The sequence below is a fragment of the Rosa rugosa genome, chromosome 5 (assembly GCF_958449725.1).
Source record: "Rosa rugosa chromosome 5, drRosRugo1.1, whole genome shotgun sequence".
NCBI classification, from domain to species: Eukaryota; Viridiplantae; Streptophyta; class Magnoliopsida; order Rosales; family Rosaceae; genus Rosa; species Rosa rugosa.
In genome coordinates this window covers 11,308,696-11,331,143 of record NC_084824.1, presented here as the reverse complement: position 1 = coordinate 11,331,143, position 22,448 = coordinate 11,308,696, and the positions used below count along the sequence as shown (strand labels likewise).

At 38.5% G+C, this 22,448-nt stretch overlaps 3 protein-coding genes and 1 long non-coding RNA gene across 5 annotated transcripts; 1 reads left to right on the top strand and 3 right to left on the bottom strand.

Moving 5' to 3' along the window:
- Nucleotides 1-3,168: 3,168 nt before the first annotated feature.
- Nucleotides 3,169-4,977, bottom strand: LOC133707813 (UDP-N-acetylglucosamine transporter UGNT1-like). The gene is made up of 5 exons (XM_062133295.1): nucleotides 4,554-4,977; nucleotides 4,326-4,452; nucleotides 3,916-4,023; nucleotides 3,723-3,779; nucleotides 3,169-3,615 (listed from the first exon to the last, which is right to left on the bottom strand). The coding sequence occupies exons 2-5, from the start codon at nucleotides 4,341-4,343 to the stop codon at nucleotides 3,541-3,543; spliced, it is 258 nt and encodes an 85-aa protein (XP_061989279.1). The 5' UTR covers nucleotides 4,344-4,452; nucleotides 4,554-4,977; the 3' UTR covers nucleotides 3,169-3,540.
- Nucleotides 4,978-5,536: 559 nt separating this feature from the next.
- On the bottom strand, nucleotides 5,537-8,271 carry LOC133709541 (uncharacterized). Its single transcript, XM_062135320.1, has 4 exons — nucleotides 7,426-8,271; nucleotides 6,836-7,076; nucleotides 6,146-6,263; nucleotides 5,537-6,042 (listed from the first exon to the last, which is right to left on the bottom strand). The coding sequence occupies exons 1-4, from the start codon at nucleotides 8,034-8,036 to the stop codon at nucleotides 5,951-5,953; spliced, it is 1,062 nt and encodes a 353-aa protein (XP_061991304.1). The 5' UTR covers nucleotides 8,037-8,271; the 3' UTR covers nucleotides 5,537-5,950.
- Nucleotides 8,272-8,711: 440 nt separating this feature from the next.
- Nucleotides 8,712-14,553, bottom strand: LOC133709540 (protein FAR1-RELATED SEQUENCE 5-like). 2 transcript variants are annotated; one of them, XM_062135318.1, is made up of 6 exons: nucleotides 14,143-14,553; nucleotides 10,992-13,926; nucleotides 9,651-10,614; nucleotides 9,503-9,570; nucleotides 9,137-9,418; nucleotides 8,712-9,048 (listed from the first exon to the last, which is right to left on the bottom strand). In XM_062135318.1, the coding sequence occupies exons 2-3, from the start codon at nucleotides 12,385-12,387 to the stop codon at nucleotides 9,770-9,772; spliced, it is 2,241 nt and encodes a 746-aa protein (XP_061991302.1). In that variant the 5' UTR covers nucleotides 12,388-13,926; nucleotides 14,143-14,553; the 3' UTR covers nucleotides 8,712-9,048; nucleotides 9,137-9,418; nucleotides 9,503-9,570; nucleotides 9,651-9,769. The 2 variants fall into 2 exon arrangements, with proteins under 2 accessions (XP_061991302.1, XP_061991303.1); XM_062135319.1 differs by lacking the exons at nucleotides 8,712-9,048; nucleotides 9,137-9,418; nucleotides 9,503-9,570 and having other exon boundaries at nucleotides 9,977-10,164; nucleotides 10,272-10,614; nucleotides 14,143-14,552.
- A 307-nt stretch (nucleotides 14,554-14,860) lies between these two features.
- Nucleotides 14,861-17,668, top strand: LOC133712379 (uncharacterized). Its single transcript, XR_009847340.1, has 3 exons — nucleotides 14,861-15,202; nucleotides 15,287-15,344; nucleotides 17,077-17,668. It is a non-coding gene; the product is annotated as an uncharacterized LOC133712379 (long non-coding RNA).
- Nucleotides 17,669-22,448: the final 4,780 nt, after the last annotated feature.

Genomic DNA, 22,448 nt, shown 5'->3' with positions numbered 1-22,448 from the left:
GTCCGACGGTGGGACAGAGCGGCGGCGGTGGAGGCCGACATCGACGGTGGAGTGGTGGGCGTGGTGGCTCAGAGAGAGAGAAAGAAAGAGAGCTTGAGACGAGGTTAGAGAAAGAGAGAGAAAGAGAGAGAGAGAAATCGATGAGGGGGAGGAGAGAGAGATATGAGTGTAATTTGTTAATTAAAATAGGGCAATACTGTCAAACACTGTTAGATTGGGTAAATGGGGTTAAAAAACTCTTGGTGGAGTAAGTGGGCAATTTTTGGCCAAAAATTGGGTAAGTGGTCACGGCCCCTAAATTTAATTTCTCTATTTTCAACTTCTTGTAAAGTTGCTCTCATAAACTTGCCCTCTGAAAGGTCTCACTGAGTCACTATAAGTAACCACAATTAAGTGGCTTCGCGAGTAGAGCAACCCATTTTTTTTGGACTAAAACAGTCTTATCAGCATGTAGACATGTAATCGTATAGTTTTTTTTTCTCCCTTCTTGATCTTTCTAAGAAGTGCATTTCAATTTTGTAAAGAAACAACCGATTCGTACGTTTTACCGTTTGCCTTGCTCTCAATTTTTATGTTAACCATACTTGGGTTAATCTCAACTCATGTTGATAGTCAGGAAACTTTTCTCCAGTTCCACGATTGTAATTGTGATTACATAATTATATATATATATATATAGGGGAAGGTTATGAAGAGGACGTGTGTGTGTGTGTGTGTCTATATATATATATATATATATATATATATATATATATATATATATAAATAGGGGAAGGTTATGAAGAGGACGTCCGCAACCCAGAAAAAGTGCGAACGTCCCTCCTCCGGCGTCAAGAAGGTGGCGACGGCTGTGCTGCAGTTGCCGGACGACCCCCTGGACATCCCAGACGGCGTCACCATCCAGGCGAAGGCTCAGCTGATTGGATTCTCAACGATGCGCGGCGAGCTCGCCGGAAACCATGGAAGCTCATCGAGCTCCACTTCGAACCCTTCGTCGACGAGTCCAGCTGCTTCTGAACTGCTCCACATCGTGGCCTGGTTCTGTCCGGCAACAGAAACGCCGCTGTCGAAGCTTGATCGAGCCCGGAGGAGGGACGTCCGCACTTTTTCTGGGTTGCAGACGTCCTCTTCAGAACCTTATATATATATATATATATATAATTATTGTTCTGAAAAGATTCATTGTATAAAGCAACGTCCTATTTTTGAACTCTAGAATATTAACCAATTCAGATAAACAAACGGTGATGGGAAAATTTGAAACGTGATATGCTACACCTTTTTAGTATTACACCTACTTCAACACATCTCTTTAACAAAAAGCCATAGGAGTTGGGAGGTGTCTTTTTGATATCATTTGTATATCACAACAATCATGTTGAACAAATTTGATTTAGAAATTAGGAACTCTTTTTGTCCAAAAAAATGGGTTGCTCTACTCGCGAAGGCACTTAATTGTGGTTACTTATAGTGACTCAGTGAGACCTTTCAAAGGGCAAGTTTATGAGAGCAACTTTACAAGAAGTTGAAAATAGAGAAATTAAATTTAATAAATAAACTATAAAATTACTATAATATCCTTCATTTATCAAATTTATTTGTTAATGTTGATGCGAAGAATTAACCAGCTCAGTATCATTTGATCTAGTGACATAAGTCTCTAATTTGTGAATTTAAAGTTTTAAGATAATAGTCTCTATCGCATGAGTATATATATATATATACAATGCTTCTCGGTTACGGACGTCCGCAAATTTCAAAATCTGCGGATTTGCAACGTCAGCCGTTGGATCTGCTTAAATGAAGCTCTACGGCCATGATTAAAACAAGAAGGCATGGGTCATACGGGTTGGAGATTAAAATGGATCCGACCCTGCAAAGGTTTGAGTTGAATCTCGATTCTTCTCAAGTTGTCTTCTTTAGCACAACTTCGTCCGTTTCTTCAGTCCTTCAAGCCCACCCCAACTCCCAGTTCTTCAGTTACTTCAAGGTTGCTGCGTACTGAAGAGCTTCACTCCTTCAATCCTTCAAGCCCACCCAGAGTCCCGACCAGGCGACCAGGTGACCACGATCGTCGAGCAAGGAGCAAGGTGCTGCATTCCTTTCTCTTCTTCTCTCAGAGTCTTAGAGATCAAAGGCTCCTTCTCTTCTACTCTTCTTCTTTGGGGCAATCAATTGAATGTAGTGTAAGTAAGATTCAATTTTGTTGTATTTATTCAATTCAATTTGGGGAAATTTTTAGGGTTAAGAATTGATGTTGATTTCAATTTCGTGGGTGTTGATTTAGGGTCTGGAACATGCTCTCTTGCTTACAATTTATTGTGGGTTTCTCCTTCTCTTTCCTCCAATTCGATGTGAGCAACTGACTCAACTGAGGACTGAGCCACTAAGGAACAATGGTTTCGAATTTATTGGTATGGTTTTAGTTTAATTTTCTTATTGGTATGGCTTTTAGTTTGATTTGTTTTTGTGTAATTGTCACTCTAAATCCTCTCTTTCTCAATTCATTCTTTTGGCAGAAAGAATAACTATTATCAAGATGGATCTGTTTAAGGTCATACGGGTTGGAGATTAAAATGGATCTGTTTCGCTAAGCTGCTCTGTTTTGCTTTATGGGAGGTACTGCTCTGTTTTATACAGTGGGACGGGCTGCTTCGCAAATGTTTTCCTCAGCAGCTTGATTAATAATATATTAAGAAGTTTGCACTATACCAATTACAAGAGAATCATACTGGCTTGGTGACTTGTCTACCGTCCGAAGCATTGTACTAGCTGGCTTCTAATTTTTAGAGCAGAGAGGGTTCGAACTTATACCTCACCAAACATTATAGATAAGAAATATTATTCGATCGCTAACAGTTTATCGTTAATTATTTTTTAATTTATTATCTTTTTACAAAAATATGGAGCGTGGCAGATGATTTAACAGGAAATTTGTAAGACTACACAATGCATTCATTTTCGGAAGTGCAACGATTAAAGTCATTGCATCCAAGAATTTTGACACTCAATGAAATTAAACAGTTGTTTTCAGACTCTGCAACTGGCCAACTGGGGGCTTAAACCACAGGTGATACGTAGCTCACCGACAAATGCCCAAGGCCGGTGTGTTTTAGTTTCGCAGGAAAAACAGTTCTTGCTATATATGAAGCGATAATCTGTGGTTAATATACTTTTATCCAAAACTTCATCTCTTCAAAATTTGAGCATATAATGTGTCTGGAAACATTGGAAGAGAGAGAATCATCATATACAATGTCAAGTCTAACAAATTAGATCAGCAAGCAGCTGCTAACACTAAATTGCCATCACTGTTTCTAATCTAATACCTATCCTGTAGAAGAATAACTACAAGGCCAAAGAAGCAGGCTTTGTTTCCAGTTAATAGTTGTGTATCCACTGAGCAGAAATCTCCTATCTTTAACAGTCGCCTCTCCCTTCTAAGATCCATAATCACAAACCCAAAATTGGAGCGGGAACAGGGGCAAAGGCAGCAACTAATCATCTTCAATGGAGAAAACTAGCCATCCATTGATTATGCTACTTCCCTATGAGCTTATTGTATGCGTACAATCCAGAACCAAGAAAACCGAGACATTGCCCAATGACATTCAACTGCACATACAAAGAAATATATCAGTTTCCATTCATAAAAAAGAAGCAAACGCTTTTCTTCTAACAGTATTGTTTCACTGTCAGGATGAGAACCGGTTGACACTTACAATATCAAATGGAAGGCCACCAAATATCACCCAGCCAAGTCCAATGGTAAAGAAATCCTATACCAGTATAATAACCAGAAAATATAAGAGCCCAAATAAAGAACTAATAGATCAATTAACAAAACATTGCACACAGGCTGCTAAACTATGTTGTAATACATCCCGGAGATGCAGAAATTTAGTGGATACAAACCTTCAAGTTACCGCAAATTGTCTGCGTTAGTGCTGAATTTAGTGTCGTATTAAGAAATATACAGTAATTCAGGAAGAATGCCAGTACACAGGAACAGAGCAAGACAACCTGCCATATTGAAACAATAAATCTCAATCAAAACCCTCTCAAGTTACTTGGGAGTGTACTTAAACAATACAAGACGCAAAATAGGCATGCTATACTTTAGTCTGTTCCTGTGATATCAGTTGAATCCATGTGATGCGGCTGATGCCAAATTCCAACAATCTTACAGTGACTATATAAATTCTTTATAAATTATTTCAATACTCATTCTGTATGATCAGAATTTGAACAGTCAGACAGCTGAACTGGCTGAACATGACAAGATAAATCTGTTGTCCAATAAGAAAATTAAACTAAAACCATACCAATAAATTCGAAACCATTGTTCCTCAGTGGCTCAGTCCTCAGTTGAGTCAGTTGCTCACATCGAATTGGAGGAAAGAGAAGGAGAAACCCACAATAAATTGTAAGCAAGAGAGCATGTTCCAGACCCTAAATCAACACCCACGAAATTGAAATCAACATCAATTCTTAACCCTAAAAATTTCCCCAAATTGAATTGAATAAATACAACAAAATTGAATCTTACTTACACTACATTCAATTGATTGCCCCAAAGAAGAAGAAGAGTAGAAGAGAAGGAGCCTTCGATCTCTAAGACTCTGAGAGAAGAAGAGAAAGGAATGCAGCACCTTGCTCCTTGCTCGACGATCGTGGTCACCTGGTTGCTTGGTCGGGACTCTGGGTGGGCTTGAAGGATTGAAGGAGTGAAGCTCTTCAGTACGCAGCAACCTTGAAGTAACTGAAGAACTGGGAGTTGGGGTGGGCTTGAAGGACTGAAGACAACTTGAGAAGAATCGAGATTCAACTCAAACCTTTGCAGGGTCGGATCCATTTTAATCTCCAACCCATATGACCCATGCCTTCTTGTTTTAATCATGGTCGTAGAGCTTCATTTAAGCAGATCCAACGGCTGACGTTGCAAATCCGCAGATTTTGAAATTTGCGGACGTCCGTAACCGAGAAGCATTGTGTGTGTGTGTGTGTAATTATTGTTCTGAAAAGATTCATTCTATAAAGCAACGTCCTATTTTCGAACTCTAGAATATTAACCAATTCAGATAAACAAATGGTGATGGGAAAATTTGAAACGTGATATGCTACACCTTTTTAGTATTACACCTACTTCAGCATCTCTTTAACAAAAAGCCATAGGAGTTGGGAGGTGTCTTTTTGATATCATTTTTATATCACCAACATGATTGTTAACAAATTTGATTTAGAAATTAGGAACTCTTTAAACGTGGGGCTCTAGGCGTTCAGCCCCTCCAAAGGTTGGTTAACATTGAAAAAGAAACTTTGAGCTGTGCATGGATCTACTTTGAATGATTTGAAGAGTTGGGAATCAAACAATGAAGAACTTCCTCCAGACCCTGTCTTCATTGTTGCAGCCTTGCAGGTATCATTACAATTCCGAGTACCTAGAATTTACTTGGCTTCACAGAATGGAACATTCAATTCTTAATATCTGTAAAACGCAGAATGAATTATAACACAGAAGTTTGGCAAGCCAAGAGAGAGCACAAGTCACTTTCATTAAAATGATGATAGACTCCAGCTAAAGATACAACCGAAAGGCACTATTGCAGCTTCGATGAAATAGCACCTAGCAATATATGCACCCTCCAAAGACAAGAACTCAAAGACGACGACAACAACAGAAAAAACAAAAAAACAGCCGGTAGAAACATTACGAGTACCATAGGGTTTGCTCAGGACCAGGAACCAAAACCTGCTAGTTGGAGTCAAGGATAATCGATCGATTCTAGCTAACAAAAAATGAATGCTATTGCAATAATCGAATTCTCCTTGTGACTCAGAGAAGAGTCAGGAGAATTAGATTGCATGCCAAGCACTAATGGAACAAATTAATAGAACAACTACTTCTACTCAATCTCTCTAAAGCCACAAAACTGCAGGATAGGTGCCCTCAGAGAACCATAGCCACCTTCTCCTGGCAAACAAAGGACAAGGGATGGGCAATCAGGGGTTCATAGTGATCAGCACCAGCACCACACCAACCTGTATGAGGAACTGTTCAGAAATGTAGTCTAAGAGAAAAAATGAAGAAATCCACAAATGCCTGGCATGTATATTTCCAGAGGACAAGAACTTTGTTTCTTACCTGTTCCTTTCATGAAAAGAAAGAAGGGTGGTTCACAAATCCGAGTCCTTGGTCGGTGTGGAAGGAAGAAAACACAATTTTCCTCATCGACCATAGCATCTGATCCATGTGCTTGAACCTGTAATTGTGAATCCAGGCAAGAAACCTTAACAAAATGATGGATAGTCTAGTACAAGCTCAAAACTTTTCAACTGTGCAGAAATCAATCAATGTACCAATTCCCCAATGAAGCAATTAAATGGCAAATTAATCAAATGGACATAGGTAGGTATAAAACTGTACCAACACTTGCACTGAGAATAGCTCTATCTTTTTATCCACATAAAAGAGAGGACACTACAGTGCCATGCTCAGTGCAAGAAATGTGATAAGATTTCACCATTAGACAACATGGAAAACTACTCCATGAATCTGGTTGTGAAACCTCATCCACCATTCGAACTCTCTTGAACATCAACAACCTTCTACACATTTGAGTACACTAAACCCTTACTCGATGTAGCTAAGTAAACAATCAAGTAGGAAGTACAATTACACCCAACAGATTCTACTGAAAAAATAACAACCAAGGAAACATGCAACATCTTCCAGGAAGGGGATCAATGGAAGATGAGTTCCCAATAATCAAAATCATGGATTCAAAGAGTCTAAACAAAAAATAGATCTAAGCCAAGTGGAAAATTTTCTTACCACATATATCTCTCGCTTAAACTCTGTTGCAAGACACTCGATTGCTATATCATCTCCAAAAGCCGCGGCATGACCTTCTCTATTTTCATCGATTGTTAATAAGCCTTCCTCCGTGTATTGCAACGTGATGATATCATATTCATCATCCAGGGAACCAGAGATCAACATGTATTTGGCCCAACTCGGTCCATCACTCACTGAGATACATCTCTCTTTGTAAATAGACTCTGCCGCCAGCTCCCTTCACTCAAAAGAAACCAAACACTATCAATAAGACAATCCAGTCCAACAACCAGTTTTTCTAACATCCTAAAATTTAAGACCAACAAATACAATGCCAATCAATCTTAATAGTTAATACACCCTACAGAGATCAAGCAAGCCCAATATACAAATCTTTGGACAACAAATTTAATCTTCAGATCTATATTTCAAGAAAGATCCCATTTATTTCTAGATTTTTCTATTGAACTAAACAAAGATTGAAACTTTATGCATTGCTAACGAACACTATCATCATATTCAACAATGTAAACAACAAAGATTTAGATTTCAAATCAATAAAAGAAATAGATCCAAGGAAATATTACCTATGCATTCCGAGCTGAAGAAGCTCTTCAATGGCGGAGTCAAGACTCACGCGCTCGTCCTTCTTGGCCAGAAGCTTGACCTCCTGAATGACGTGTATCCCCCACCCGGCCCTCAGATCAGGCGCGTAGAGATGCCGAATGACGTCGTTTATGACGTCCCTCTCCTCCGCGCTCGCAGATCCGTAGTCCTCCAAGAACCTCCGCACCGTCCGCCTCCTCAACTCCCGCGCGTCGACCTCACGCGCCGCCTTCATCGCCTTGTGCGACGCCGTGAAAAGGCAGTTACCGTCGGACGACACCTCTCCGCCGTGCGACAGTCTGAAGACGACCGAGGAGTCGCCGTCCTCCGCCTCCGCCTCCGGATGCTTCCAGAGAACGCCCTTGGCGTGAAGCCGCTGGAGATGCCGCCGCTGCTGCTCCTCCAGGCCCACGACAGCGCCCCACGCGTCGTCGGCCGTTGACTGGTCAACAACGAGATCGACGGCCTCGATCAGGTCTTCCTCCTCCTGGAGCGGCGTCGACTTGGCCGGCGGGTCCCGCCAGGCGACGGTGGGCGAGGAGGTCTGGAATGTCTCGGCGACCGTGGTGGAATCACACAGTAGTTTCCCCATTTCCCTTTTCCTCTTCCAAAAATTTCCAATCTTTTTTTTTTTTTTTTTTTTTTCAGTTTTTATCTTTATTTTTACTTTTCTTCTTCTTCTTCTTCCTCCTCCTCTTGCGTTGAAGTTGCAGGGGGAGAGGGAGAGAGAAAGAGAGAGTAGGGCTAACGGATAGATTTTATGACGAGCGGGACAATGTGGACACGTGGCGGAATCTGGAGGCGGTTTTGACCTCTAGGAGAATGCTGATCGTGAGGGAAGTGCTAAACTGCTACGTAAGCCGGAGGAGCGTGGTTCACAGTCAGCCATATTTTATTTCCCGAATATAATATAATATTCCCCACTAGACGTTGGTGTTAGTTGGCATATGCTGGGAATCAAATTTGCTCACCATGGGGTTAATGGTGGTGATACCACCAACCAATCAAAATCTGCCATGTATGTTACCTCATAACCATAGGTTAACTATAGTTAACCCTTAATAATATAAAACTAATTTCCAGATTATTCATTAAATAATCACACACTAAACCTTTTTGTCTTCTACTTGCTCTGACTTTTCTTTTTCTGCTACCAACGTCTTCTACCATCATCTTCTTTATTTCTTTTTTCTCCAGTCCACTCCCATATATGTCTTCATCTTCTTGATTTACTTTTTTGGTTTTTCTACAAAAAGCCTCACAAGACTAACATAAAAACAACATTTGTTCTTTTCAATTATTATTCATCAAAAATGATAACTTGCCAGATCAAAATGAAATAGGTAGCTTGATAAATGAAATTAAGAAAACATCCAAGTTGAATGTACATTCACTTCTACATAAATTCCTCTATCACTTTAATAGTTTGATAGAAGCAATAGACAGACTACAAATAAAAAAAACAGACCAGCTACTCATAAAATGGCTTCAAAACTTCTTTTCTTTTCAATTCTAGCTAGCTGCAATATTGGTGCTTAAGATGTCGATGGATCTGGAAAATTCAGTTGGTGAGCTGGTCCTTGAGGTCTTGGTTGGATGATAGCCTATCAATTTTTTTCCATAAGTAATAGTTATTATTTAGATAAACAAATCTAAAAAAATAAAATAATAGATACATACAAGAGAGCAAACCTGTGAATACATAAGTGAATAATCAAACATTGGACGAATAGGTTGGTAACCAAGTGATTGACTTGGAATTGCATGAACAATAGAAGTTGTTGGTGGAAATCCATAAGGATAATTCGAGGGAATGTCATGTGATTGATTAGGCATTGCTTGTACACTAGAAGTTGTTGGTGGAAATCCATAAGGATAATGCGAGGGAATGCCTTGAGCACCAAAAGTTGTTGGAAATCCAGGATGTATGAAGGGCATATTTGATTGATTTTGATTAACCAATCTAATTGATCCCTATACATTATATACACAGTAATATAAGATTATTTCAACTTTCACAAAATATGAGCTATAGATTTCATAAATGACAAAAATAACCTGAACATGTTCATATGATTTTGAAGGGCCAGTCTTCTCATGTTCATATGAGCTGGGTTCCTGAGAATCTATATATTACAATGGTTAGATACTGTATAGATAAACAAATAATGCAAGATAAACAATACACATAGCATTTTCTACTAACCTTTTCTTTTAGATGGAGCTTTCCTTTTCTTTGATACAGAGACATTTTGTTCTTTAAGGGGTACTGGACCATCCTCTTGTTCTTGCCGCACTGATGAAGATCTCGTTTTTGATTGCTTCTTAGATTCCATAAGGATTATTTCTCTTACCTTTGCCACTCCTTCTACGCCTCTTAACTTTTGGATCACGCAAAACCAGATTTGCATTATTTTCATTCACTTGATCGTCTGAATCTATATCACCATTTGTTTCATGTTCTTGTCCAATGGATAAATTGCCATCCAATTCTGCCTCCAACTCCAGCAATTTAGACTCCACCAAGGTGGATGATTGCTTATCCTTTGCACCTTTTGCTACAATTCTTTGTGCTATATGAGACAAGTGACTATATTGGAGTGCAGAAGATGCGCTCCGATCACTAAAATTTGCTTCCCCATAACATTCAAGATCAACTCCTTGTCTAGCATCTCGTCTCCATCTTTTTAAGTAGTACTTGGATGGTAATGTTGACAAGCCTAACTCACGGAATAATTTTAATGCATGTGCACAAAGAATCCCTTCAAACTGAAATCTCTTACAACTACAATTAACTGACTGATTTGAAGGGGAATAGATGACTGACCTTCTCAAGTTTGGATTCCCTGGTCTTTGAACCACATATGTTTCTATTCTCCCGTCATCACTCTCTAATTCCAGTACCAAGTCCAAACATTTTCGAAACTCTTCTTGAAAACAATTGAAACTCGCTTTTGTGTACATCTTTGTTGCTTCAACCTCCACTTTCCAATTAGACAGAAGTTTTCGCTTTCTTTGCGTAGTTGCAACTTCCGCGAGCCTCTCCTTTTCTCTTCGATCAACTAAAGCACGCTCATAGTGTACCACCCACTCACAAAGAATAAGGTTCTTATAAAAGAACTTTTTCAAAGTCTTGTTTATACTTTCACTTCTCTGAGTTGTTGTCATACCTACAATAAAGCTGATATATGCATTACTGTCTCAACAAAAAAGACTAAAAAAGAAAGAAAAAAGACCAAGTAAATGCCACAAAATTTAATTATTTAAGCCAACCATTATTACATTCTCAGGTCATCTTCTTATGGATCTTAAGAGCTTGTTATATAAGTATTGATTTGCTAGACTTAGAGTACAATAAAGTTTGTTGTGGTCCATATATGTCTAGTGCCTAACCTTTGAATACGTATATATATATTAATTGACTCATAGTTAATAAACATAATGTGATAAACAACTACATAGAAGCAAGAACCCCAGAAGGCTTGATCTACATTATAAAAAAAAGAAAAGGATCAAAAATAATTTAACCAAACAAAAATGGTCATACCTGCACAAAAGTTGCATCGGCCATAAATTTGTGCCCACTTCTCACGCAAGTTATACAAGTCTTTTAGCCACTCATTTTCTTTCAAATCATAATAATCAAGTAGATCTTTCCAACTTGATTCAAACTCTTCAACACTCTCTGGATCATATATGCAACTTTTGAAAGCTTGTGAAAATGTGGAGAACTTCGTAAAGACTTGACTCAAGTGTTTTGCAGCATTTTGATATATGTGCCACAAACAAAGACGATGGTGAGAATTAGGTAGTACTTCCCTAATTGCACTAGCAATCGATGCAGCTTGATCTGTAAATATTGTCTTTGGTTTTTTTCCTCCCATAGCTTGTAGGAAAACATCAAAGAACCATTTGCATGCATCTGTGGTCTCCCCATCTAATAACCCACAGCCAAATAGAATTGTTTGACCATGATGATTAACTCCAACAATTGGAGCACAAACCATGTCGTACTTGTTGGTTTTGAAGGTTGTATCAAAGACAACCGCATCACCAAATATAGCATAATCACTCCTTGATTTTCCATCACAAAAAAAACAACCACATATTTCATTGTCAATGTTTGTTCGAATTGCATAAAAAAATGACTTATCCTCCATTTGCTTCTTCTTAAAGTAATCAAGCAAACATTGAGCATCACCTTTTTTCAAAAACTTTGCCCGCCTTCTTTGAATGAAGTTATTGCAATCGGTCTGAAGGAAATTTAGATTTTCCGGTCCTCCTGCTTCGACGGTCAGGTATGAAAAGATCTGTGATGGTTTGAACCCTGCAAAGTGCATTTGATTCATCAAACCACCTTGAGAAGGTTCTATGGTTCTTTGTGACCTTAAGACATGTGAACTTGATTCAGGAACAAGATCATGGGTATGCTCAGCTTCAAACTTTGTGACAACAAATTTCCCATCTTCATTTAGTTTGATCTGAAGCATTGCCTTACATCCGAATCTTCTTTCTTCTCTTTTCTTCTCTGGAGTGTTCTTTTTTGTATAGAATCCTTCACAAGAGCAACAAAATTCTCTTTTCCATGTCACATTAGTATGCTTATATTTGTTGCTTCTCAGCCTTCGCACGCTAAACCCAACAACTCTAGCATATGAATTATAATAGTCATATGCATCTTGATCACTTTCAAAACTCATACCAAGAACTGGGATATTCTCACCTCCTGCTTGCTTCTTACCATCCAAGATACATAAACCTTCTAAACCAGAATCCACGTGTTCATCATCACTGGGCACTTGAGTATCGCTACTGGCCTCTTGAGTATCATATTCAGGTTCCTCATTAGTCTCACCATCAATTGCATCATCTTCACATCCTCTTTGCTCATTCTCAGTGTTACTACAATGCTGATAACAAGATTCATCGTCTTTATTTTCCATGAATTTGGTGGTGTAGGCTTGTGTCCCAATTACTATGCACTCTGTCAATCTAACTAAAACAATTATGTCAATACGTTTATGGATTACGTTTATTTCCAAAAACAATCAAATGATCATCACTTTTTCTTTTCTTTTTTTGAATAAATGATTATCAATTTTTCTGGATAAAACAGGTTCAGGCGGATAGAAAGGTTGAGAGAAAGAAAGTGCTACAGTGTAAAGACAAGTACAAATAAAACAAAATATAGGTGGAGAGCATAGTAGCTTACCGTTTTCAATTCTAGGTTATGCAGAAGATGAAGAACCAATCAGCCAAAAAAAAAAAAAAAAAGAAGATGAAGAACTTAACGTCTGTGAGAGGAGAGTGGACTGGAGAAAAAAGAAATAAAGAAGATGATGGTAGAACCGTAGAAGACATTGGTAGCAGAAAAAGAAAAGTCAGAGCAAGTAGAAGACAAAAAGGTTTAGTGTGTGATTATTTAATGAATAATCTGGAAATTAGTTTTATATTATTAAAGGTTAACCATAGTTAACCTATGGTTATGAGGTAACATACATGGCAGATTTTGATTGGCTGGTGGTATCACCACCATTAACCCCATGGTGAGCAAATTTGATTCCCATATGCTGCTCAGCTGTGAAAATTCGGTCGGGGTTGGTGTGACACGTGTGGATACAGCCGATGTGGTCCCCCGCCAGTTCTGTGAGCCAATTATGGTTTGACCACTCAGCTTTGATGTAACGGTTTGTGAATGACGTGGTATTTTCTGATTGGTCACTGATTTTCATGAAATAGTAAAATGTTTAAACCTGAAAACCGTTTTTTGAATCATGATGTTTGCAACGGTACATTGGAGTCTAGGATGCGATCATACAGAACTTAGGTCATGTTTGGTTCATGGATTTGAGTAGGGCTGGGCACGGGTCGGGTTAAACTAAAATTTTGCTGGGCCCGAGATCGGCCCGTTTTTTACTGTTCGGGCCCAAAGCCCGTTTTGCAATCAACAGGGACCGGCCCATTTCATTTCGGGCCGGGCTTTCGGGCCCAAATACTTGTTTTATGCAATTCACTTCAAAGGCACCTTCTTCAATCAAGAAAACCAAGAACAAGAATTTACGGTACTGCAATATCTCTACTGATTCTATGAGGAATTGAGGAATTGTAACTCAAACTGAAACCATGGATCCCCTTCTTTAGGTAGGTCCAAGTCAGGATCGGAATATTGAATATTGATCAAGGACTGGAAAGGGAAATTACTTTTTCTGTCTTTTAGGGAGCAGACACATACTTGTCAATGCAATCCTTATCAGACTTTGAAAAACTGGGTCTCCGTCATTGTTTCTAGACGGCCAAAGATCCCATCCTATCTCACCATTGTTTCTTCTCGCTTTCCTTTTCCTTCTTCTTCTTATTCGTCTTCTTCTTCTGGATATGTACAAATCATGCGTTGATACCCAGAAACACAGCTATGCTTGTACTTCCGTGCTGAACCCACTTTCCCCTGTTTCTTGTTTCTGTAAATAATGGCCACCATTTCCCTAGTATGAATCAAAACGTTATCAGAGTCAAAATTCTTACGGTATTAAAGAATTTCTCAGTACACCAAGAATATAAAATTACTTCCACCAGATTTCAACATAAACTACACCAAGATTCAAAATCAAAACATGCATCAAACAATCAGTAAAAGCAATCATCCATCCGTTGAATCAAAGCCACCAGTTACAAAGAAATCAAAGCCACCAGTTACAGACCTCAAATCTTGAATTTGGGTGGTGATCGGAATCTGAAATTTCAGAGAGAAACTACAGATTTGAGAATTAGGTCCGTATCTTCTGCAAAAACCCGATCTTGCAATCGTCGGCGAGCTTGAAATCGAGGCGTCATAGGTGTACTGGCCATATCTCTGTAACCCGATCTTGGGATCGCCGACGAGCTTCAAATCGAGGTCGAAGCCTTGAGATTGGAGGGTCTTGAAGAAGAGCGAATGTGAGGATTAGATGGCGAGGTCGTCTCTCGTCTAGCAGAAGAGGAAGATCCGAAGAAGTAAAGAGGAGGAAGAAGAAGAAGAAAAAACTGGAGAAGGAGAGAGTACTTTTTTTTAGAAGAAGGAGAAGGACTTCGTCTGAAGGAGAGAGTATGTGACACGTCGAGAGAAGTATAAGGACGCGTGGAAAGAATAAAATAATCAATAAATACCTAATAATGGTATATACGGGCCTGACGGGCTTTATTTTTCTGAAAACACAAGGCCCGGGCCCGGACCGTCTTTATCTACTTCAGGCCCGGACCGAACCGTTTCGCGTGAAAAAATTTTAGGGCCCGGACCGTACGGGCCTGGTTGTGACGGGTCGGGCCGGTCTTTCGGGCATTCAGGCTAAAATGCCCAGCCCTAGATTTGAGGCATCAGGAAAGGAAAGTCTCCTTTCCTTTATTTGGTAACCACAAAATCTGGAAGCACTTTCCTGACAGAGGGGAAAATTGGGGGGAAGGTCATTCCACTGAAGACCCATGAGATTGATTTTCCCCTCTTCTTTCCCAGCATTTATGACTATAATTTTGGACAATAATAACCCTGCTCAAATATACAATTACCAAATTTACCCATTGAATCTCCTCGCAATCTATGCCTCTTTCATCAGTTCCAAAGTCATGCCTCATTAGCGCGTCTGTTTCGCGCCTTTTTCATCACTTACAAAGTCACACTGACACATTCCAAAAGCTCTATATCAAGGGAGACGAATTGGATCATCTTCACTCACAAAGAATTCATCTGTTCTCATCCGTCTCACACAACAGCTTTCATTAAATCAGGTATGTATGATATATAAATTCATTACCTATGTCTTTTTCTGATTGATATATGATTTGTTACTTCTTCTTCTTCTTCTTCTTCAGCTTTCATTCGATTCACTCTTCTTCCACAATCAGCCTTATCTCTCCCAAGTGATCAAAGGTCAGGCCTCAGCTCTCTAATCTTGTTCATAATACAATTGGACTCATTTGGTGTGTTTCTATCTGTGTGTGAATTGAGAATTGATTGGAATCGTGTGGGTATGTTTGAAATTGAGTGAAATTTAGCTTCTTGCATTTGGGTTGTGCCGTAATTGTCTATGATGTTGTTCTATTGAAAGTTTGGAATTAATTGAAAGGAAAAAGTTTGGGGCTTTTTGATCTCTCTATTTCTGTACAACTTGTGGCTGGGTTTTACTTTGTGAAGGATGCATGGGCCTCAATATAAATTCCAGAAACTTATCAGTTGATGAGGACCCCAAACTATTGTTTAAGCATGAACCATCACGAAGCCAATAATCAATCTTCAACCACCTCCAGTCCTCTCAACTCGATCTCATTCACAAAGCTAATAATGTTTGGGGAAACAAGTAAAATTTCATGACCCAGAACTCCATAGGATTGAGCCGGATTAATTTTGCAAATTAGCTGCACACATAAACTAACAACAAATATATGTTCATTCGATCATAAGAATTTAATTGAAGTGAAAATGTCTGATTACAGCTTTCTTTTCACCAATTGTCTTATAATCATAGCAGCAAAAATGATTCATCAATTTGGAGCTAATCATACATATATAAGATGAAATGTTATGAGACAAAAATGAAATGTATTTAATTCGTCTATATGTTTGGAGCAAATCAATTATATAAATATGAATCATGAATATGTCAGATGAGTATGTATAACAAGTCTAATTTTGTACCTGTTCTTTGCTAATTTCAAGCAGTTTTCTTTTGCTGGAACTTAGTTAGTTGCAGGCTATGTTATGCCTTTTTCTTTAATTCTTGATTTAGTGTGTGACTATGATGTTATAAAGAACTCTTGGAAGCAATTACTAGGTAGAAACAAGAAGAGTGCCTTTTGATTTTTGGATTTATTTTGTATTTGGGATAGGACCAAATTACTGATTGTTTTTAACAACCTGCAATGTATTTGGTTAATCATAATCTATGAGATACTTAGAAAACTAAAATCACAGTCGAAAATGAAAATGGATTTGACAGGCAATATCCAGATTATACTGCTTGTTTTTTCCCCCCTTAAACAAATCAAATCAAATATACAAATATGAACGTGTAACATGCATAACTGATTATCTGCTTGTTCTTTGCACAAGTGTATTGCATATTAATGTATGTTAGTGTTATTGGTTTGTCTTGCTAAGTTATATGCTATTGGTACTCTAGTTTATACATTTACGTTGTCCATAATTTAATTGTCTTGCTAAGTTATCTGCTTGTTCTTTGCTCAAATTTACAGTTTACCAGTTAATTGATGTTTATTAGAATCATAGGAGCTAGTAATTGACGATATGCTCATATTGGTGATGTTATTTATTTATTATGTATAATAAGCATTTCATTTTATAAATCAGTATGCTCTTTGCATTTGAAGCTGTTGGAAAACATATTGCATCATATCTTTCTACAACAAATTTCAGAAAGGTTTCTGAAAATATGAACATTAGCCCCTTCAGCTTGCATCTTTGTCTGATGAATACCCCCCTTTTTCTTTCAACTTGTTAAGTTTGTCCCCATCTGTCCAGTACTCTGTTCTCTGTGTGCCTTATTTATGGAATTTGAATTGATGTGAGAATACAATGTATGAACAGAATATATCATCTCAATAAGTTGGCAACTTATGAATCTTTTGTGACAAATTTTCTGCAGATGATGCAAGGCAATATATGGATGTCCATGAACCCAATCAATCTTGCAGAAAGCATGACACTTGTTCTCAGGTTTCAAATCCTTCATTCTTTAGGGAGAGCTATGTATGTCGCTGGAAGTCTATTGGAGCAACCAGATTCCAACTCAGAGTTCAGAGGACTCCGGGTTGTAGTAGTAGATGATGATAATGTAAACAGGACTACGACCACTAAACTGCTCCAGAAGCTTGGCTGTCAAGGCAGTACTGTTTCTTTGAGGTTTGATTGCTTGAGTACCCTTGGCAGTTCTGAAAATCCATTCCAGATTGTTGTTTTGGATCTTCACATGGCAGCAAATTCCTTCTCTTGTTGAAAAATTGGTGTACTTTTGAATTGTTATGATGTTGTTTTTATTTTAAAATACAAGGGTATTATTGAAACATAGCTATATTTTTACTTTCCTTTCCTTCACCAACCAAACAATGGAAGGGAAATCAAATGGTCTTTCCTGGATGCTTTCCCTGCTTTACCAAACACAGGAAAGGAAACCTGACAGGAACTTTAGTTTCCCTTCCCCACTGGAAAGACAAGGGAATTGATTTCCCTTCCGTGAACCAAACGAGGCCTTATTGTTTCTTTATTTATTTATTGAGATAGAGAGTAAATGGTAATGATATATCGATTATCGAGGTCATTTTAGGTAAAAATACTAACGGTAACAACATCTCGTTCGGTTCACGGAAAAGAAATCAATTTTGTATTTTCTATGAGAAAGGAAAATAAACTTCACACTAACTTTCAATTCTGTTGTTTGAAAACTATAGGAAAGCAACGAGAAAATATGTTTGTTTCCATTTAGGCCCCGTTTGGTTCGCAGGAATGTCAAAATTGGAAAAGGATTTATTTTCCTTTCCAGATGGATATGGAATGGAATATGTTTTGGTATTTCCATGTGAGTGTTTGGAATATTACTAGAAATTAAATTTTGGAATTAATTTTTCATTTCTATTGTAGTGTTTGGTAAGTCATAAGAATGGAATATGAAATTATAATTTTCAATAACGCCCTTTTACTAATTAAAGTACAGCAATTTATAAGGAATATTGGTGGGGAATATAAATTTTTAGAGGGATAATTAATGTAATTTTGCATTTGACAGTGGGAAATGGAAATAGAATACCACCCCTGACTAGGTAATTCTATTCAGGCTTTATGAGGGAGTCAATTTCCAGTCAAATCTTATTTTTTATTTCCTTTCCAATCTTTAATTACAACCAAACGGAACATCTGAATGGAAAATGAAATTAATTCTCATTCCATACCATGATTTCCTGCCATCCAAACGGGGCCTAAGTGTTTAGTTTGTGTAAGGAAAGGAAAATAAATCATTCTACTAGCCACTTAGCATGCTCTCCGTTCCTACCAATTTGCTTTCATTGGTTTTAACTCTTAACTCATCTCTCTAAAAACCTCTCTGGAAGTTTGCTCTACGTTTTCTGTAGAAGAGAAAAACTTGGTTGCACATCTTGCATCTGTATTCCATTCAGCGGCGCACGTCATTGTCGGACGGGTAGGTTTCATTTGTCAGTCCACAAGTGAGGATCCAAGGCGACAGGGGAAGGAGCGACGGTGGAGTTAATGTCTTCATAGGAGCAGTCTGCTACGGTTGAATTTCAACAACGACGGGGGGATCAGCCTCTATTGTCGGGCATTCCGGCCTTTGTTTCCGGGTCGTGGTCGTGGAAGCAAGGTGCCGACCACTGTTGTCGGGTAGTCTAGCCGTTATTACTGCAGTTTCCAACTTTGGCAATGGTCCATTTCCAAGGGCACACGCGGGAGGCTGATGACAATTCGAGGTCGTGGGCATATCCTATGGGTTTAAGCCTCTCATGTGGGACCGGGCCTCTTTGGTGGGTTTGGGCCTTTGCTTGTGGTTCTGTTCTAGGTATTATGTGGCAAAATTTTAAGAACAGTACACGAGGTTTGGGCCACTGAGAATTAAGGTTTATATATTTTACGAAACCTAAGGGTTTATGGGCTTCAAGACCCGACACACTTTTGGTACATGCCGTCAATAACACCGTTAATCCTTGTGCCATTATTCATTTTTCAAAGGGTAAGTTAGTCTTTTCACTCACTCTTTCCCCCCACAACCCCTCTCCCTCTCCTCCGACAACCCACAACCCAATTTCTCTCTCCCTCCCCTCCCTCCCCTCCCTCTTCCGACGACCCACAACTCCTCTCCCTCTCCTCCGACAACCGACAACCCAATTTCTCTCTCCTCTGACGACCCACAGCCCAATTTCTCCCTCCCTCATTCGACAACCACAACACCTCTCCTTCTCCTCCGACGACCCACAACCCAATCTCTCTCTCTCTCTCTCTCTCTCTCTCTCTCTCTCTCTCTCTCTCTCTCTCTCTCTCTCTCTCTCTCTCTCTCTCTCTCTCTCTCTCTCTCTCTCTCTCTCTCTCTCTCTCTCTCGCCCCCCTCCCCTTCTCTCCCTCTCCCTCCCTCCTCCGACAATACATCACAAATCCAAGATTGAGATTTAATTCATCATTTGGCACCAAACTCTCTCTCTCCTCCCTCGTCCTAGAAGCTTTCTTTCATCGATTTATCATCAGGTAACACTGCCACCCTTCCTCTTCCTCACTGTTTATCTTCTTCTTCTACTGAAACTCAATATCACACAGCCATGGATAATTTTTGCTAGCCTACAAAAGAAAATCACGGACAACAAAGCACACTAAAAATCCATTCTTGAAGACCCAGTTGCCCCAAGATTCAAATACACCAATCTCAAATCCATTCCCTCAGTTCGACTCTCGGTCTCCATCCGACAGACTAAGCCCTCCAGCTTGGCCTTCGACGAATGCAGCAGTGACTCCTCCGAGCATGGCTTTCGTTGCAGCGACGGTGGTGGATCGTCGTTGTCGTCTTCTTCTTCTTCGAATTCTTCATCATCGGGTTCCTCGAGGTCGGCTTTGTGGATTTTGTTTTCGTTGAGATTGGAGGGGGGTTGTACTTCGGGTTTTGGGTTTTCTGAAGAAGAAACCCAGTTGGTTTAGGCGGAGTGGCAGAGCAATTTCACTTTTTTCTTTTTTTCTTTTTTGGCCCCATCATCATTGAAGAGACCAATTTGTCCTCAGAAAATTGACAGAACCTAAGTAGACTAACAGTCAAACTGACGGCGTGTACTTATGTTGGGTCGGGTTTTGAAGTCCAGACACCGTTCTTCAGTTTTGTAAAAGTATATAAACCTTAATTCTCAGTGGCCTATACCTCATGTACTGTTCTTAAAATTTTGCCTATGTTTTTTCAATATTTGGGTTTAATTTTAGGTGTATTATATTTACAATAAATCCTTTCCCACTCTTGGTAAGGAAATGTGGGCTCTGTCCTTGTCTGCATACTCAGTATGTGTTGTCTGCCCTAGAGAAGAGGTGGATCATGAATTGGTTGCAACCTCCTGGTGGTAGGATGAAACGACGTGTCGTCGGATTTTTTTCCCGTCGTCAGCATATTGGAAAAGCTACTTTACTAGTTTTATGGCATTGCTTTAACTTTCTGATATGCCACCATTCTTGTAAAGCAAATGGAGTAGTCAGTATGATACTCTTTGCTATTTGGTGCATATTGGAATACATTGTCGTTGTAGAGACTCCTGTTACTATTTGGGAGGTCCTCGTGAGGTGCATTGTAATATGGGGTTTAGGCTCTATGTCCTCCCTTATGTATTCATTAGTTTCATTAATCAAGACTTGAGGGTAGCCGCACAACCCTTATTTAATATATATATATATATATATATATATATATATATATATATATATATATATATATATATATATATATATATAAGTGAAATAAATAGAAAAAGAAATTAAAATTGAAGGCAGCATAATATTACTAACGATTACCAAAGTCGGATTTTTTTTCTTATCTTTTATTTGTTATTTTTTGGAAATTACCGATTTGATTTATTTACTAGTTTAGCCTTGTAATATAATTTTTTTATTTTCTAAACATTCAGTCAATAAAGGGCATAACCAGAGTTTTAAAAATTTAACAATGAGAAGTGGGAATTTGCTTAATATAATAGATTTTCTAAACAATTCAATCAATAAAGGGCATAATAAGAGTTATTTAAAAAAAAAGGGCATAATAGGAGTTTCAAAAATTTAACCATGGCAAGTGGGAATTGACTTAAGGGTGGTGCTATTTACACACCATTTTTCTCTATTCACACATCCCCTCTATTTTTCTATTACTTTAAATCAATTTTTTTTACAAATTACACTAACTACCCTCTCTTGCAATTAAGTTTTTTTTTTCTTTTCTATTTGGCAATTCAATCATCCTCAAATCCTAAACCCTTATTTTCCCGCAGGCACAGAGGCTTCAAAACTCTTTTCCATTCCTTTTTTTTTTTTTTATCAAAAACTTCTCTAGCATAGTCATTCTATCTCTCAAATGTGATGTTTTGAAGTTCAATCAAAGCAGAACAAGCAACTTTAGACCCATCTTTGGAGAAAATTTTACACTTGATTTGCAATGGAGACATGTAAGAAAAATATGAGTTCAATGATCATTCGAGTCCCTTTGAATCCATCATTCCTGCCTTCCTGGTAAGATTCTAACTGAAATTATTTGGTGTATTTGAATCCATTGAGCAACTATATAACTTTACAACATCCTCATAATGATAGCCTTATGATTATAGACATGATTTGTTCTACTATATTATGCTAGAATACGAAAGATTTTGCCATAGGAAATTATACAAATATGAGTTGAGGGGGGTTTCAGAGATAAGGAGTGGTTGTTTGTGGGGGTGGGGGGGTGGGGGTTGTTGGTTTCAGCAAGGGTTTGTGTTTTTTATTGAGGGTTGATTGGTTTTGATGCTTCTAGTTACTCTTGTTTATTAGCTTTTATTTTTATGAAGTAATGTTGTGGACTGATACATTGATTTTTGTTATTTTCTACCAAATTATTTGGGTAATTCATGCTCTAATATACATTATTGAAGTATATATGCTGACAATTTTATCATTGCTTCTAGTTGAAAGGAATTAAATGTGTTGAGATAAGGATAGCTTGCTCTTTGTTACTGTAAGTTCATGTGCAACTTTTTACTCTCTGGTTTTGCAACCCCAACTATGGTTTATACATTTGATTTTTATATACGTACCAACTTTTTTTTTGAAAGAAAGGCTAGTGCAGCTGCCCTCAAGCCTTGATTAATGAAACTGTTGAATACAAGGGGGGGCATTGAGCCTAACCCCTGATTACAATAAGCAACTAGAGTATGTCCCGAAATAATATCAGGAATCTCTACACAATACTTGTATTCGAACAAGCACCAACTAGCAAAGAGCGCACTACTGCCTGCT